Consider the following 17521-nt stretch of genomic DNA (forward strand, 5'->3'; position numbering starts at 1 on the left):
GGGGTGGGGGTATAATGAATCTGCTTCAGTCTAGTGGAGATGTGCACTGTTGCATCTACTGTATGTATTTGACTGCTCAATGACATTCTGTATGATATTTCTTTATAATGAAAACTTTCAAAAAATGAAAGTGTTAAAAAACTATTATTTGAATATTGCAGATGTGACACAAACAGATTTAGTTGTTTTATGTTTTTGAAGTACAGAATACAAGCTAAAAAAAGTATACACCATGTGATCTCAAGTCTTAGGTAGGAAAAAGAAATCTGGTTACACCGTTGAACATAATTGATATCAACATGGGTTTTTGAGTATTTTTATCAAGATTTATTCAACGTTTTTCTGTATAGTGCTGACAAGTTGGATTTTATAGGTAGATTTCACAATAACTTTTTTATGCACAGGGACATGCAATATAAACTAATGTCATCATGTAAATAAGCTGGTTTGAAGCTGTAAACAAGACTTTTAGGTTTGTTTAAAACATGATGTCATCCAGTGTGGGCATTCGCGTGTGAGGCTCCACCAGTGTAGGACCACAGTAGGCTTATAGTATATAGCTGAGGTCTGAACCAGACTATAACATGATGTTAGAGCAGTACATTACATTACAAAGTTAGGGACCACACATTAATTACATTCCTAACTGGCCCAGGAAGATTGTGTGGCAGGAGCAGAGAAAAAGGTTCAAACTAATATTATGAGAAAATGTAATGTTAATGGCTGGAGGATCCTTTAGACCTCTGACACACAGCAGTAGGAAAATACTCTGATACCATTGTTATTACCTTTTATTATTTAAAATATCAAAGACACTCTGCACTGGCTGTACCTCACCAGGATCATTTCTTTAGCTTTTTTCTTGTGAAACACTTCAGGAAACACATTTTAATTTTAAATATAGTTATTTTAATCCGGTTTATGTTATGGTCTGGCCTTTGGCGGACTCACCTGGTATTTTAGGATGTCCACGTTGTAATAGGAAGCTGTGGGATTCTGATCTGAGGCTTTTCTGAGGTAGGACGTCAGCGCTTGCATGTTGAACCAGAAGTCCTTGGAATTTGAGTCACTTTGGGAAGGATCACTAGATAAAAAGACAATACAATCAGAAAGATATGTGCACACACTCAGAATAATCAGAGGCTCAATTATTCATCGCTCTTTTGGCTTTGTGTGCTAAGCTCCAATAGCTTGGAAAAAATGACCCTGTTGTATCTAACCAGCTACTAAATCATGAATTCCATTTCATTCCAACCATGCACTGCACTAGAAAACATGTACTTTATCTAAACTTTTGAAGAACCGTTGTGAACATGTCACATTCAATTAGTTTAAAAAAGTTGTAGTTTTAAAATAGAAACAAAAGAAATAGTGGAATTTTGAATCTTGCACTGCATGTGAAGTAAAATACACGTCTGACAGACAAAAGAGGTGAGACGTAGATATGTTGGATTAAGCAGCTGTTATATGAAGTTTGCTATTTCAGCGTGTGAAGTATTTCAGAAGAGACGTGGGCTGATGAGAGGCCGGCTGTTAAAGCCTGCTGGAAAATACTTCCCTGACAGCCTAATGATAGGTTTATGTCAGATTACTAATTGAATTTCCTCTTACTGACGCAGACTACACTTCCTCTGCTCTCGCGTCCAAATCCCTCTTTCACTTAACCACCACTCTGGTTCATTTTTTCGTTCTTCAGACTTCTTTAAACATGTTTGACACACTCCTGTGGACAGCTCACCTGTACAGCAGCTGTTGGTTGGGGAGGATCTGCTCCAGCCTGCTGGTGTTCTTCAGTTTGAAGGTGAGCACGGCGGGGGAGGGGTTGGAGGTGAACACCTTGATGATGCCCATGGGGAACGACAAGGTCATGTCTCCTGTGATCTTCACAATGCACCTGTGGAACGCAGACAAGTGAACGTGAATTATGAATGTCAGAAAATAGTTTTCTCAGAGCCCCTCTTTTGTATCAATGACCCCATCAGACCTGTTTTTCCATCAGATTTCCATTTGTTTTGAACCAGAATAACATCAGGAGCTTGTAAAGGCGCTTTTCTTTTCTGTGGAACGGCCTTCTGAAATGCTTTTCTGCATCTATAAAAACTGTATGTTGATTTAAAGCCAAGCTCAGGCCTTTGAGGAGCATATATGGATGTGTATGGACTGTGTGTATAACTGTATATGGTATTTATTTTTATTGTTTGATGTTCTTTTGGCTCTTTTTTTTCCTTTTCAAATGTCCCCCGGAATAAGGAGTAAATATATAAATAGTATCTATTTTTGTTATATTTTTTCTATACCGCTGTGTTGCATATGCTAGATGTTTTTCTTTCTTTTCTTTTGAATACATAGCACATTGTAATTACATGAGGCTCTATAAATAAAGCTACATTTAGTCATCAGTCCAAAACCCATATACACTATTTTATTTAAAAAGCAATGAGAGATTAGTATAAAATGAACACATTTAAGAAGCTGGAATGAGAGCCTGTTTGGATTTTATTCTTAGAAAATCCATTATGAACACTAGAGTTAATCACTCCTATTACTGAGAACAAAGCTTACAGTAATAGGACATATTTGTTGTGATTATATATTGGCTAACACATCTCCATTTCCACCTTTCTTTACGCACATCTGCATGCTTCTACAGTAACATAAATCCAGCTTCTCCTCTCAGTTGAGATGTGAGTCTGCGGTGGTAACTGTCCACAGCGTGTCTGAACCTCGCACCGTGTCTCTGCTGCATTGCTTATGAAACGTTCCATTTACTAAGCCCTGCACAAATAAGCCTTTTGCACAGCAGCAATTTAACAGCAGTTAACCAATAAACGGCTGTATGTTTTCTCTGCCCCGGACTATAATCTGCCCCATGTAGGTTATCCACTCTGAAAGAATGGTGTCAGACTCACGCAAAAAAAATCCACACATGCCGAGCGAGAGGGAGGTGCACACACACAACCAAAGGCTCTGAGTGCAGTGCACATCATGCAGAATGACAGCGTTTAACTCATAACGTCATTCGTGGTGAAGTTTAAGTTCAAATATGGACAAAAATTGCGTATGCGTGCAGGTCCATGTTTGGGCCTTTGAGCAGCAGGAGGTCATGTGAGACTCACTTAGTGGGATCAGCGCCTTTGAAGTAAGCATTAACCGATTCTGTGAAGGCCACGGCAATGGGCAAAGCATCTTGGGACGCCAGGGTCACAGGGCTGGGGCCGCGAGACGTTCCTGAGAAAGAGAAAGGCGCAGAGTGAGAGGCCTGATCGGACTTTTACACCAGAGCGCACATCAGAAGGCTTGACCATGCAAAGATGCATTATATAATAGAGAAGTATTACTGCAATTCAGTCATTCATACATTTCAAATCAGTACATTCTGTTCATTTTCATAATGAAGAAAACCTTTTGAGTAGATCATGCTCCAGATTCTATACTTCAAATTAATGATATTAGTTATACATACAGTAGATCGCTTCAGACAGCATATTCAAAGTTAAGTCAACAAAATATTTACCAGTCAAATCATTTCATTACGTCGTTATTTTAACAACAACATTTGTATAATGTTAGGAGTTGATGCAGTCGGAGTAGGGCAAATGTGAGAAATGATCTGAATATGTGAGAGCACACAAGACAAAGAAATGCATCACTGCAAAGCAACACATCCAGCAGTCCATCCAGTCAAACAGACTGGGGTTAGTTCTAGTTAAATACAGAGGAGGGTCCTCTTGCAGGATCTCAACCATACCTGCTGGTGTTTCACACCGCTTCTCAAAGGTAGGCAGCTTGGCTATGAACGAATCATCCTCTTTACGCCAAATTAAAGCGATACAAAAAAGAAAGAATGAGATCAAAGAAAAACCCAGAGAGCACAAACATGATAATGCTACGCAGTGTGATGTGTGAGAGTGACAGGTGAGATGTACAGAGCAGAGAGCATGGCCGTAAGCACCATGGAAAGGAGTGTCTCTGAATGGAGTTTGGAAAGGCGGACTCACTTTGGCTTAGAGGAAAGAAAGGAGAGACGAAGAGCAGCTCTTGCTCTGGGGAGGAGAGGGGGGGGGCAGAGGGGGGCTCAGCTCCTGTGAGGAGAGGAGTCAAGGGAGGAAGGAGGAGAAGCTAATCGTATGCAGGGACAAAAGGTGGGTGGAAACTTGGTGAAGAGTTGAAAAAGGAGATTCTCTGTGTCCAGAGGGGGTCTAGAGGGGGCTTACCAACAGAGGGGGTGTTGCCGGCACTGAGTGAGGCATTCGAGGACAAAGAGGAGGAGCTCTCCGCCCGGGCAAGGGGCGCAGCGGGAGGGGGGCTGGCATTGGAGGTCTTGGGTGGGCTGAACGGCCGTACCTGAGTGAAGGGAGTCATAAATAGGATGTTATTACAATGTCAGAATGTTATTTTTATAGCAATCAGTGTTGTGTTACTGTAGTGACTCACAATCTCATTGATTCCTGTGAGTTTCCCTGTGGGGAGTTTGGGCCTGGAAGAGGGTCGGGGTGGGGGCACCAGGGCTCCAGCTGTGAGGGGGGGTGGTTGGTCGATTTGGTAAAGGCACTACACACAGAAGCACATGGAGGTTTTACTGGTTGGTGGCAGAAAACAGCATGTATGCACTGAAATGAATTCAAGGAGATGCAAAAACATCATGCATGAAGAATAAAAAACATAATTGCAAAACATGAAAATCATTACCTCACAAGAAAAACACATTCCCAAATGAATTTCACAAAAAGAAACTCAAATACAAACATGTTGCAAACCAGGCAGGGAGTTAGACAAGCATTTTCCTTGAAACTAAATGAAAACACTGCAAAAAATACAAACTTCAACTCCACAATAAAACACATGAGAACATAAAGAAACGGAACAAAAATAGAAATAAAACTCCAAACTTCAGGCACATCACAACCTTAGCATCAGTTATAATGTTACCATTCAATATTTTGCCTGTTTGAGCTGCTGCCATCGCCCTCTCTGTAATCCCAGAGAAGACGTCAGTAAAGCGGGGGTCTTCTCTGCTGCCGGACGTTTTGCAGTATGCGTCGGCAGAGTCGTCAGAGAGGCAGCGGGTGGACCGGGGGGGGCCGGTGTGGGGCCTCTGGAGCTCCTTCACACTGAACCCCTGACGGCGCGCTGGAGCTAAGTTATCACTGAAGGCGATCCACTGGCTCTGGGACCAGCTGACGGAGGAGAAGGCGTCGCCGCTCTTTGGGGGGCTGGCAGCTGAGGGGCTTCTGATGGGGTCGATGGGCTCCGTGGGCAGGGTGATGGGGGCGCTCTGGGCCCTCGCTGGCACGGGCTTGAGGGCTTGGAAAGGGTTTTCTGGGGAGTCCCAGGGAGAGGAAGTGGACGAGGAGAAAGAGGACACTTCTTTGGATTGCTGGCTCTCTGCCAGAGGGGGGGGAGCGCTCCCGTTGTGTCACCGCCTCAGCTGGGGGGGGGCGCGTGAGTGATAGAGCGATAAACATGATAAAGCAAAGTGTAGACAGGTAACAATCAGACATGTAGTTACATGTTTAACAACATTTTTCACATTAGTTAACAATACGAGATGATGCTTGAGTGCCCTTTTCATTTGGGATTGGTTTGCTTCTGTGTTGATGCAGTTCAATGTTGTTGACCAATAAAAATAGGTAGTTCTGCAGGTCTTTTTTTTTGTATGCAATTGGAGATGATTTGGCTGGAGTCGTCTCAATGTTGCTTGTAACAACATATTGTATTACTGATTGCCAAACCTTATACAACTCACATATTTGAGTAGTATAGTGAGTTATTTAAAGCATTTGGAGAACTTTCCTATGCTTCTGTCCAGTATTTCCCCTTTTTTATTGCTATTTTTTAACATCCCAGGGTGAACGAAATATTAAGCACCTCTCTGGTACTGAATTAAAGTAGTCTTTATGTCTTTTCTAGGTGTTTAAAACATATTGTTTATCCACTTTAATCGTCTCACACGCAGTAGGGGTTACTTTAACAGAAATAAACCGATATACACATTATTGAATCTTTAGTAAGTGGCTGTTACTTCACTGTCTACAATACTACATTTTGTTTTAACTCGAAAAGGGAATCATAGATCTTGTGTACCTATGTTAGCACACTGCAAGTTTAAAGCACAGGCACAACTCTGAGTATCCTTAGTTTTGAGGAAATATGACGCATATTTGAATTGAAAATGTATCCTCTTATCAGGAATAAATGAGCAAAGCGATGAACCTGATTTCTGACCCACATGAGGACACACATCCTGATTATTAGAGTGTCATACCTGTCCACATGCATTTCAACACAAATCTGACATAGATACCATGCAGAGCGGTAGTTGATACATGTGTGACGGTCTGATAAACGGGGCACACACTCTTTACCTGATGCCTCTGGCAGAAAGACCTCCGACTCATTCATCAGAAAAGATGGAGATGGAGGGATTGAAAGGAAGATAGAGGCAAGGTCTAACAAGAAAAGTTCAAATGAATAAATAAAACAAACAAGGAACAAACATATTTTTTAAACTCAGACAAAAATGTTGGAAGAAAAGCAAAGGAATAAAACAATATGTAAAACAAATGAAAATGTACAGAACAAAGCAATAAATATATGAAAACAAATCGTGCACATGCTGCTTGACTCAGTGAGCACAGACGCATGTATGGTGTCATGTGTGCTAATACTGCTGCACTGTCCACAGAGAGATTTAACAGGCTGTGAGCAGGGCCTTAATTCCCATCACAGTATCTTAATCAGGGCACTCTGCGATGCTCTTTTGACTTTTAAGCCGAGACCTTCGACAGTAACGAGACAATGTTTGACAACATACGTGCCAGGGGGCTTTATAGCCGACCCCCTGACCTCCACTAGGTGCCAATTAACTGTGGATTACGCTTAGCCTAGGCAATGGGTCAGCGCTAATGTCACTCTGTTTAAACACTGGTGTCATGCATGGAAAGCCATGAGAATCACTCTATCAACACTTAAAAGTCCAACAAACACTTAGAGAGCAGTATGACTGTAGAGACTTCAGGGAGATTTATATGAAACAGGAGGGGCACAAGATTTGAAAAGGATTGTAAAAGTAAAAACTGTGATAGCAGCGGTTTTAATTCTCTAAGGCTGAACATGCTGTTGACCTCAGGGGTTAGTTCCTCTAACTGGGACTGCCCTGAGAGGAAAGTCATCGACTGAGTTCCTAAGAAGAACAAGAGGAAACGGGAGACTACAGAAACAGCCAAAAGGACAGGATCACTGGCTCAAATGTAAAACCAGTAAACCAGTAAAAACCAGAATGCTTGAAGCATACTTAAAGTTATCATTTTAGAGACTTTTTTGAAGCTGTCAGTTTGAGAGTAGAAAACATCATTTCTGACAGTTCAAAAACATCAAATTAAGCAATTCATCTTATTTGTACCATATGAGGGGAAATATCCCCCAAGCTCACATGAACAGAAAAAACAAACACTTTTTCTCGGGATATGTTGGTTTGGGCTAAGTTTATGGATTTTACAAAACATAAAGAAGGTTGCTACTTAAAGTTATCAATCTTGAGATTTGTATAAAATCAAACCCACGTTGATATGCTCTGATTTGTATCTGATATAGCCATTCAATGTACTTACCTTCTGTAATTACAGTATATTATAATACATCATCAGGAAATGAAGAGCGCATGTAATCCAGCGAGATCTTATTTGATTGATATGAGCCTCACTGTTTAGGGTTTACTGTCCTGCATCGTGTCAGGACATGGCATATCATTGTTGGAACAAGAAGAAGAAGCTACAAGGACATTTTGGAAGAAGGGCTGCACACATTCAACTTCTCATCAAGAGAACTATTTCCTATCACCGTGTTCAAAAACATTTTACACTGTGCACAGTATGAAGTCAGGTTGCTGTTGCTATTATGATTGATTCTTCATTCAAACAATGCGAGTTAGTTTAGCTACACTTTGGGGTGTGGCCAAACGAACCGGGACGGACATGTCAAGAAGTACAAATGAACAAGGAATTGCAGTAACCTCTTATTGGTGCTACACATGTTTTGAGGGATCCTGTTGCATAAATAAGACAGAGGTAAACTCTAATGTGCACAGCAGTGAAGACAGAAGGAGGCTTGAGGGATTACCTGTTGATGAAGACACAGACGAAGAGGAGCCTGGTGCAAGGGTCGGGCCGAACGGGTCCAGAGACAGAAGGTCGTTGTTGGTGAGTCTGCAGGGGGAGAGGGGCAAGTTCAAATGAGAAACATTTACAGCAGAAAGCGGCACAATTTCCTTCCATACGAAACAAGATAGTGTTAACATGTTAAAAATGGTGGCAGTCACGGACACATTCATACTTACTCGTATGGTGTTGGCACTCTGGGTTTTGCCAGCTCATCACCTGCAGGAAGAGAAAAACAAACGGAAAATTCAGACCCACAGGGCACAGCCCATTACTAAGATCAAAATAAAACCCCAACATAAGAGGGTTTCAAAGGTGACAGTTGCCATAAGTCATGTTTAAAGTTATTCACACCTTAAACCAGAAATATAAACTGAGCTTCTGACAGCTGTGAAAAGTCATAGAAGTATATTTGCAGTAAGATTTCGGTTGGTTAGAATATTTTTCTTATTTCTGCCTTACACAGTGAACATCTTACGCAAATACTGCAGAGGGTTCAAATGTGCTTTTGATTTGATGGTAACACTTTACAACAGGGGATGTAGCACCTCAAATAAAATCAGGCATTACTTTGTTACTTTGCGCCCCTTTTCTAAAGTGTTACAGAGCATTGCAAAGATCCATACGAGCAACCTGAAGCAGCACTGAAGCACCAGAGGAGGCAATGAGAGGACCCACATATAAAACCATTTCAATATTACAAATACAAGTTTGAAGTGAGAGTGCAGAGTCAGTGGTGTTAGTGTGTGTCAGCTGAGAGAAGTGCTGTGGCAGAGGGGGGGGGGCTTACTACTGTAGAGAAAACATACTCACCCGGACCCTGAGCCTTAGAGCTTAATGCAGACACTCCTGTGTTCCCTAAGCGTGTGTAGAGTATACATCTATCAATGCAATATACTGTCTAGGTTGAGCATTATCAGTGTTTCAGCTGCAGAATGGGATTTCTTTACCATTTAGTTACATACAAACATGACTTTTTTAGTTACTATTCAAACTTTCTGAAACTTACATTAAAACCAAATGGAACATGATGCATACAAAAAAAACTAAAAACAAAACAAACATCTTTATAAACGTCCAAACAGTTTTATAATGCCTCAACACCTTATTATGTTACTTATTGCACTTTTTTTTTTTTAATTGATGCTACTCATTTTTAGCCATGGTTGTCTATTACTAATGTGTGCTTTCTTCTCTATATTTAAAATGTTAGCTTACGCTCCATTTTTGCATGCCTTTCTTTACCTGCTCAGCCACTTTTGATGTAATACCGTGAATCCCCCCCGTTGTGGGACTAAAGGAATTCTGATCGTGACAGATGCTCTAGGTATATACTGTATATTTGAAGGACTTCTCAAGCAGTAAATCAAACAAACAAACGTTGCTTAATGTAGATACTCCTGTGTTCCCTTAGCGCAGTGTACTCTAAAGGCTAAGGCTTAGCGTAGGTAGAGTAATATACTGTGTAAGTTGATATTTGATCAGTGATTCAACTGCAGAATTGGAATTGTATTATCATTTACTGACATATAAACTTGGTTTGTGTTAGCAACTTTTGAAAAAACAACAACTTTCCTAGCATAAAGAAAGAACTTTTATAGTAAATATGCAAGCTTTCTGAATCTTACATTAAGCCCCAATGGAACATGATACATGCTATATAGTGTAGGTTCATATATTTGAAGGATTTCTCAAGCATTTGCGGAGTAAATAAAACAGAGCAAACAAACTCAGCCTAAGGTAGATACTCCTGTCTATCAATATGCAAAAAACATGCGATATACTGTGTAAGTTGATCTATATCAGTGTTTCACCTGCAGAATGTAATTATGTTTACCGTTTAGTTACATACAAACATGGTTCTTGTTAGCAACTTTAAAGAAAACAACAATTTGACTAGAATTAAACACCTTTTCAGTTAATCTTCAAGCTTTGAAACCAACATTAAGAACCCATGGAACATTATTCATGGTGTGTATGTACACACACACAGATAGATATACTGTATATTTAAAGGATTTCTCAAGCATTTGTGGAATTAATCAAACACAGCAAACAAACACACTTTCTCCAAGCCGTGTCAGTTTGCAGAGTGGAAAACATCATTTCTGACATTTCAAAACATAAACATCCAATTAAGCAATTAATCTTATTCATACCATGGTGGAGGGAAATATCCCTCAAGCTCACATTAACAGAAAAGAACACTTATTGACTTTTTTCTCGGGAATATGTTGGTTTTGGCTAAGTTTCTGGGTTTTCCTTTTTAAAAAACAACCTCTTTAAAAACGTCTTGTGCCAAGAAAAATGTAGTTGAGACGCTGTACAGTCGACCCCCTTCAGTCATCCAGCACACACAGATACAGAGAGGTCAGACAGAGAAAATACTCACTGGACTGGTTCCTCCGCATCTGTCCCTGAAAACACAAACAGACATTAATTAAGAAAAGACGCTGCGACACGCCATGACTTTCCAACTTTGACTTGCTCGGTTTGTTGGAAAGAAATCATAAAAAAAGAGAAATCTAAGAGAAATGGTCAAGCTGCATAGAAGAGACCTCAAACAGGCCTAGATGTTCTTTACAAAGTGATACAAAGTCTTTTAATGTCACTTTTTCTCACCTTTTTTACAACCTGTGCAACCTTTGGAAGCTCACATTTCTAAAGTCCATGTCAAACTATTTGAAACCTAAAGCCCTTAAGCCTTAATATATAAAGATGTCAAATATATAAAACAGTGTAAATAGTGGGAAAAAAGCTTTAAAAGGGTTGGAAACTGTATTATGAATTATTCCCAGGGGCAAAGGGAATTTTCCACTTCAGAGTTAAAGACAGTAAATCTCAGGGCTGCTCTCGCCTCACACATACCAGACGTTAAACCTAGGGTGAAATATTCAGCAGCGCAAAACTTTGCATTTAAGCCCATCTGACGATCAGTGAGGGAAAACAGAGAGCGTGCCCCCAACACTTCACCAATTTCCGTTACACAGCGGACATAAATCTGCCGTGTCATGCTGCGTAACACAAGATACGCGAGATTGGCTGTTGAGGGTCACCAACCCAATGGAAAGTTTGAGCATCAATTTCAATAAAGACTTTATTTGCACAATGAGAAAGGTGGTGGTTGTGTGTGAGTGTGGTGGGGGGTCTGTCAAGGGAGGAGGGGAGAAAAAGAAACAAAATGGGTTTAAGGAACATAGCAAAAGCATTTAACCACCGTAGAGCTGTGAGGCCAGGGTTTAGTCCCACAGGCGCTAAGCGGCAAATGGGTTCAATTACGGCTATTGCTGGCCACACACACACGACTTCCACTGCTATTTCAATAAAGGGAACACCGCAGAGGGAGAACCAAACAGGAGGAGAAATGAAAAAGACAGAAAAATGAGCAGAAGAAAAAAAGAAAAGAAAATGTCTCAATAATTCACACCAGATGATGCAACGTTCGTCATCGCCTTGGATGGGTTTTAACTTTATTCCAGAACTTTGGGTAAATATAAAAAAAAAGGAAAAGGGTGCTAAACAAAAATGTGAAAAGACAGAGAGTAGGAAAAATATCATTTAAAAAAGGTCTTTTAAATGCAAATCAGAGTCAACACACAAAAACAGTGGTTTGTGGGTTTTTGTACTTTAAGGATGAGAAAGTTTGTGGGTTTGCATCTCGACAAAAACCAAACTGGAACGGACAAAATCAAAAGGTTTAAAAAAACAAAACATTTTTCCTACTAAATGTTGTTCTATTAAAAAGAAAAACATCCTCTAGAAAATTGTATTTTATCTTTATCATTAGTTCCTTTGCTAGAAAACAGACAAGAGAAAGGGAAGATTTGAAAAAAGAAGTCCCAAAACTAACTCCATAAAGTATTCATAAAGAACCACAACAGAGTCCTGTCTAGCAAGTGGTCTCCAATACAAGCCAACAGAGTGAAAGCAAACAAAGAAAGGAGGGAAAAAGAGTGAGGTAGATCACAAGCAGGGAGGAGGAACAGTGGTCGGAGCAGAAAGGGGGGGGGGGGGGGGAGATGCCGTGACATTTGTTTAATGTGCAGCCGGGAGAGCGGCGGGTGAAACCCACTAGACCCCGTTCTCCACACCGAGCGGGCCCTTTCAGACACTCCACAACAACAACATCAACAACAACAGCAGCAGCTCAGTGAATGTTTGCACACAAGCAGTAGTGGCTTTAAACTTTAATGGCAGCGGCTATTTTCATAGAGCGGGAGATAGAGTGATGGTGAGAGACAGAGCTCAATGAAGGACTCCATGAGTGAGGTCACGGATCAGACTGTGTGTGTGTGTGTGTGTGTGTGTGTGTGTGTGTGTGTGTGTGTGTGTGTGGCCTGCCCTCTACCGCAAATCATTCCTACAAGGACAGCAAGTGTGAGTCTGCACTGAAGGCCAACAAACTCAGATACTTAACTCACAAATGATTATTTCTTGATATTTTTACTTTAAAAGAGAGAAAAATACCCCAAAAGTAGTTCGACAACTAAATTCTAAGTATAAGAAACCATGACATTTGTCCAAACGGGAACATCACTGAAAAAGTAGACAATCTGGAGTGTGAAATAAATAAAAATAAAAATACAAATGCCTTTTTAATAAAAATTAAATAAGCTCCAAGAAAAGTGAGTAACGGCATCTGTAAGTGGGATAATAGGGTTAAACGGCATCCACTCTAACAGAGGTTTCATATTCTCCTGTTGCCCTCTAGTGTTGCAGCAGCAGAGCAGCAGAGCAACAGGTTTGTGTTTAGGGAGTGTTAGTATTTATAGTGTATTTGATAGTGTTTTTGGTGTGTTTAAAGCCGTACCGAGGTCGAAGGAGACAGGCTGATGTTTCCGATGGAGGCTTTAAGCTCGTCGATGGTGGCTCTGTTCTGGTGCGTGCCGTTGTTTGGCAGAACGGGCTTAATTTCTACGTGGAACTTCCTGGGTTCATCTTCGTCCTCCGAGTCGCTGGACGAATAAAAGGAATTCTCTTTGGCATGTGAGCAAAACAGTTAAGGAGAAAACAGACACATTGTAAAAAGAGAGAACAATAGAAAGATCATCTTCTTATTGAATTGGCCTGGCTTCAGGAGGCAGGTTGTGAACAGAGAAACACACGGTGACAGATCCTCCATGATGATGATGAGCTGGATGGAGCCTCAGAGTGTAAACAGTTTCAATACAAGCATAAAGGATATCGTTCTCATTTCCTTCCGGTCTGATGCAGAAGCCCTCTGCATCAACTTGGGGAACGTTCTGCAACACAAAAACAGAAAGTCGTTTTCAAATATCACATTGTTGTATATTTCTAACACACATTTTAAATAAATGTATCATATTTGTATCCTCTGTAAATACAGTACACTTTTAAAGCGGTAAAGTAATACCCACAATGTATTTAGCAACACTTAAAATGTGCACATCTTATTGTGCATAAAATGTTTTTCAAATGACATTTGAATTTAAACAGCCAGTAGGCCAAACATTCTTAAAATCAGTCAATACATAATAAATATAATTATAAATGATACCATTCAAAATATCCCTCTTTTACACTGAATCTTAACATAGGTGAACACTTTAAACATCGTTTTTATTTATTTTGTTCTCTAATTGTCAAGCATTCTGTTTTTAAGACATATGATATACAAAGTAATAAAGGACAGTGAAAATAAGGAACATCTAAGTTTTCACTATTTCACTTTTTAAGTTATTGTGGTTTACAAAAAGTGCTTTTTATTGTTACTTGTTAGAGCTTTTTATTGTGAAGCACTTTGTCACATTGTTTAGAAATGTGCTCTACAAATATATTTGATTTGAATGATACAAAAGGTCTGGATATGACTGCATTTGGCTCCTGAGTGCATCAGCTTGCTTACAGCGTTCTGGATGTCTATGGCCCCATAGTACCCAGGGGGAGCTCCATTGGCAGTGTTCTACAAGCACAAACACAGAGGAATGAATGAATGAGCCAATCTACAAAACTAACAGGAGGGAGGGAACACACACAGAGAGAAAGACAATTGAATGCACAAGGATCCCTTCCACCTCCTCCTGTTTGAAATCAAAACTGAAAAATCAATTAAATTGGTGTTTTGTTGAAATTATACTCACAGCAGCTTCCACTTCTGTAGACTCCCTGAAAGATAGAATTATGATATCATGATGAGACTGATTTATTTAAAACAAGTTGCATTAATTGTGTTGGTGGACTAAAGTTATGTTCGGTTACGTCGAGTCTGTATCCTTATCTTTCCTTCGACCTGGGATGCCGAATGGTTTTCTCTTTCTTGGTTTGGCACCTTAATACGAAAAAACCAAAGCACATCAACCATAAATAAAAAAAGCATTTAAATCTGCTCTCGACTTGATTCAAACATTAAATTCTTTACTTTAGTGCATTTGTTAAAATATTTGTTGTAAAACGTATTTGTAATAAGACGTACCTTCAGTAGCAATAGCTGTATTGCACTCCTCAAACTCAATGGGTCCTAATGAGACAAAAAAATATATTTTAGGTTCATTTGGCACGGAAAGGGTCAACGGCCTACTGCTGTGAATGCTGTGAATGTACATCACGCAATAATCACACACACACATACACACAGCACACACACACTTTGGCAAACACACAGCATTCATACAGTCTGGCGTGCTACAGAGTGTGTACACAAACAGGCCGGCTGCTCCCACAGGGCAGACCGGGTCAACAGCAGAGTCAAATGTGTGTCTGGTGGCCCTCACTGAGATGTGACACTGCCTCCTGGGGACACAAAGCACTACTCTGCAGCACAAAGTCTTCCTCACATGAAAAAAATAACATTCTTAAGCATACTCATCTTTATTCATACTATTGGAAATGTCAAAAACCTGATCTCTAATATATGGAATTTCTATACTGCTGATTATACCGCCTTTTTTTTGTGACCAACCTTTATTGTTTTCTAGTCACCCTTTAGAGGGACATATATATACAGATAGAAATGATGTATTATGTGTATAACTCCTTATAGAGTTGTAGTGTAAATACTGACTATACATTATACTATTAATAACTCTGCACTTCACTACTTGTTTTGGAATTCTGGTTAGATGCTGACTACATTTCGTTGTCTTAGTACTTGTAAAGTTGAATCTAATCTAAAACCCATCATGAACTGATTCTCTATGAACAGGATAGGTGCTCACAGCAAACAGCAGAAAAGTGAACCTCCAACACGGGACACGCAAAGTCCCTAACCCTATTACAATAAGACAAACAAGTGGGAGATTACACGCAGTGAAGTGTTTAAAGCCACACGGACAAATCTGCTCTCGGGCTTAGAAGCAGCCCTCCTCTCCCTCTCTCTTTGGCATGCAAGAAATCCCAAGGGGAACGTAGAGTAGACCATACTGCAACAAACCCTTATTACAATGATCTATTCATTTGATTTATAATAAACAATTAATTGTGTGATGTAGTCTACTTATCTCTGCATTTGACTTTTACTATGGTGTCCCTCTCACAAGTTTATTAAACAATTTTACTTGTTTATATTTGAATTATATTGGTAAGTTGCACTGTTGGAGGTCTCTTGAACACAAGCTTTTCATTGTAACTACACTATAGTTATTGTGCATATGACAATGAAGCCTTTGAATATTTCAATATAAAATGCCAAAAAAAAGTGAAATATGTCCTAATTTCTCAAACCCTAAGGTTGCACCTTATTTTGATGTTTTCTTGTCAGACAAAAACACTAATGTATCCATTAAGTTTACTGAAAAAAAAAATAAAATAAATCAGGAAGTCTTTGTATTTAAAAAGGGCCTGAAAACAACAATTTCTGCATGAAAAAAACACTGAATGATAATCAAAACAGTTGGCAATTGTTTTTCTTTCTAAAGAACTTATTGTTACAGCTCTACCCTAAAATAAACATACCAAAAATAATCAGCACAAACGAACACACATCTGAAATAATCCCTGATTAATAGACTGAACTAACAGTGTCAGATCTATTCCAGCCAACAGCCGTAATATCCCTCAGAGCACAACCAGCCGTGGATTTATCCAAACAAAAATAACATTGCTTTTGGTTATACAGATCTATGATTGAAATGATGAGGAGAGCAAAAAACAACAGCGTTTACACTTAATTGAATGCTCATCAATTATACACAACATGTACCTCCAAGGCCCTGCACAGCACTGTCACGCTTCAAGAGTGCCTCCAGAAACATTTATGGAGGATTTTCAAAAGGAAAAGCACTGTAACATACACATGCTCACGCAAACACACACACGTACATACGCACTCACACACTGAAAGCTGAAGAGAACACAGAGGCAGGGCATGCAATGAGTGTGCATGTCACTCAGAGAAAGCAGCTAGGTTGGGCTGTTGGTGTTGTGTGATTGTAATATCTATTAGGAAGAGTGACACCTTAACCTTATAACTGCATATTTAGATCGCATTATGGACTCGTGCAATATTCAAATAGCAGGATGCACAATAATTGTTAGATAAAACGTTTTTTTAATGAAGTATCAGCAGGGATTTACCTGCATACAAATCGTAGTCTACAGACTTAACAAAATAAGATTTGTTTGCAACTGATCATCTTTAAAAATGGCACTATAATAATCTAAATTCATTTTTCAATGGCAATGAGAAGTTTAATGCAAAAATGACTTATCTCTCGAATATCGTGAACAATTTCGCAGTTGCAATATCATTCGAAATATTGCAAATTAGTATTTTTCCAAATTGTCTGAAATCCTTTATGTCAGTGTAATATCTGCATTAGTCCATTGTATCTGTACGTTTGGCTATGCCAGTGTATATTATTCATACATTCTTACACAAAAAGCCTGACCTGGAAGACATGCAGTGTGTTTGCCATCAGACCACATGGACACAGATATAATGTATATACAGCTTAATAGCTTGCAAGCTAAGCAGGAGAGAGAGAGACCCTCTGGCAATATGTCCGATACACTAACATGCCTTGACCTGAAAACAACAAAGCTAATGATATTTTAACTCAAAATGTATACAGTAGCAGCAGTCCAACGCTCTCTCCCCAGAGGATGCCAGTCACGCGCAGAATTGACGCTTTGTTTGGCGTGTGCAGCGCAGAGTGAAGCGCAGGGAAGCGGCGAGTCACGAGAGGCATGCATCACGCCAAGTGAAGTGGATAAAGTACACCAATGACCGATCTACTCTACTGTGCAATATCGGGCCTCTTCACCGCCGGCGAACACACAACGGCAGCACGAACCGCTGTGTGTGAAAGGGAGAGAGTTTCATGCCAATCAAAACAAGATTGGCATGCTCATTCAAGAACTTTCTCTCATGGGAGGAAACAGGAGAGACAGCCATTTCAAGCTACTGT

The 17521-nt window shown here is 39.9% G+C and overlaps 1 protein-coding gene across 1 annotated transcript in view; it reads right to left on the reverse strand.

The window, feature by feature from the left end:
- fcho2 (FCH and mu domain containing endocytic adaptor 2) overlaps positions 1–17521 on the reverse strand; it is a 54471-nt gene that overhangs the window by 4337 nt on the left and 32613 nt on the right. Inside the window, 16 exon segments of the mRNA XM_034122815.1 lie at positions 952–1084; positions 1739–1894; positions 3117–3228; positions 4215–4344; positions 4435–4524; positions 4526–4551; positions 8119–8204; positions 8336–8375; positions 8970–9014; positions 10549–10573; positions 12967–13142; positions 13342–13399; positions 14023–14079; positions 14258–14282; positions 14376–14445; positions 14590–14634. Of these exon segments, the coding sequence (XP_033978706.1) occupies positions 952–1084; positions 1739–1894; positions 3117–3228; positions 4215–4344; positions 4435–4524; positions 4526–4551; positions 8119–8204; positions 8336–8375; positions 8970–9014; positions 10549–10573; positions 12967–13142; positions 13342–13399; positions 14023–14079; positions 14258–14282; positions 14376–14445; positions 14590–14634 (1274 nt within the window).

Source organism: Trematomus bernacchii, unplaced genomic scaffold (genome assembly GCF_902827165.1).
Source record: "Trematomus bernacchii unplaced genomic scaffold, fTreBer1.1, whole genome shotgun sequence".
NCBI lineage: Eukaryota > Metazoa > Chordata > Actinopteri > Perciformes > Nototheniidae > Trematomus > Trematomus bernacchii.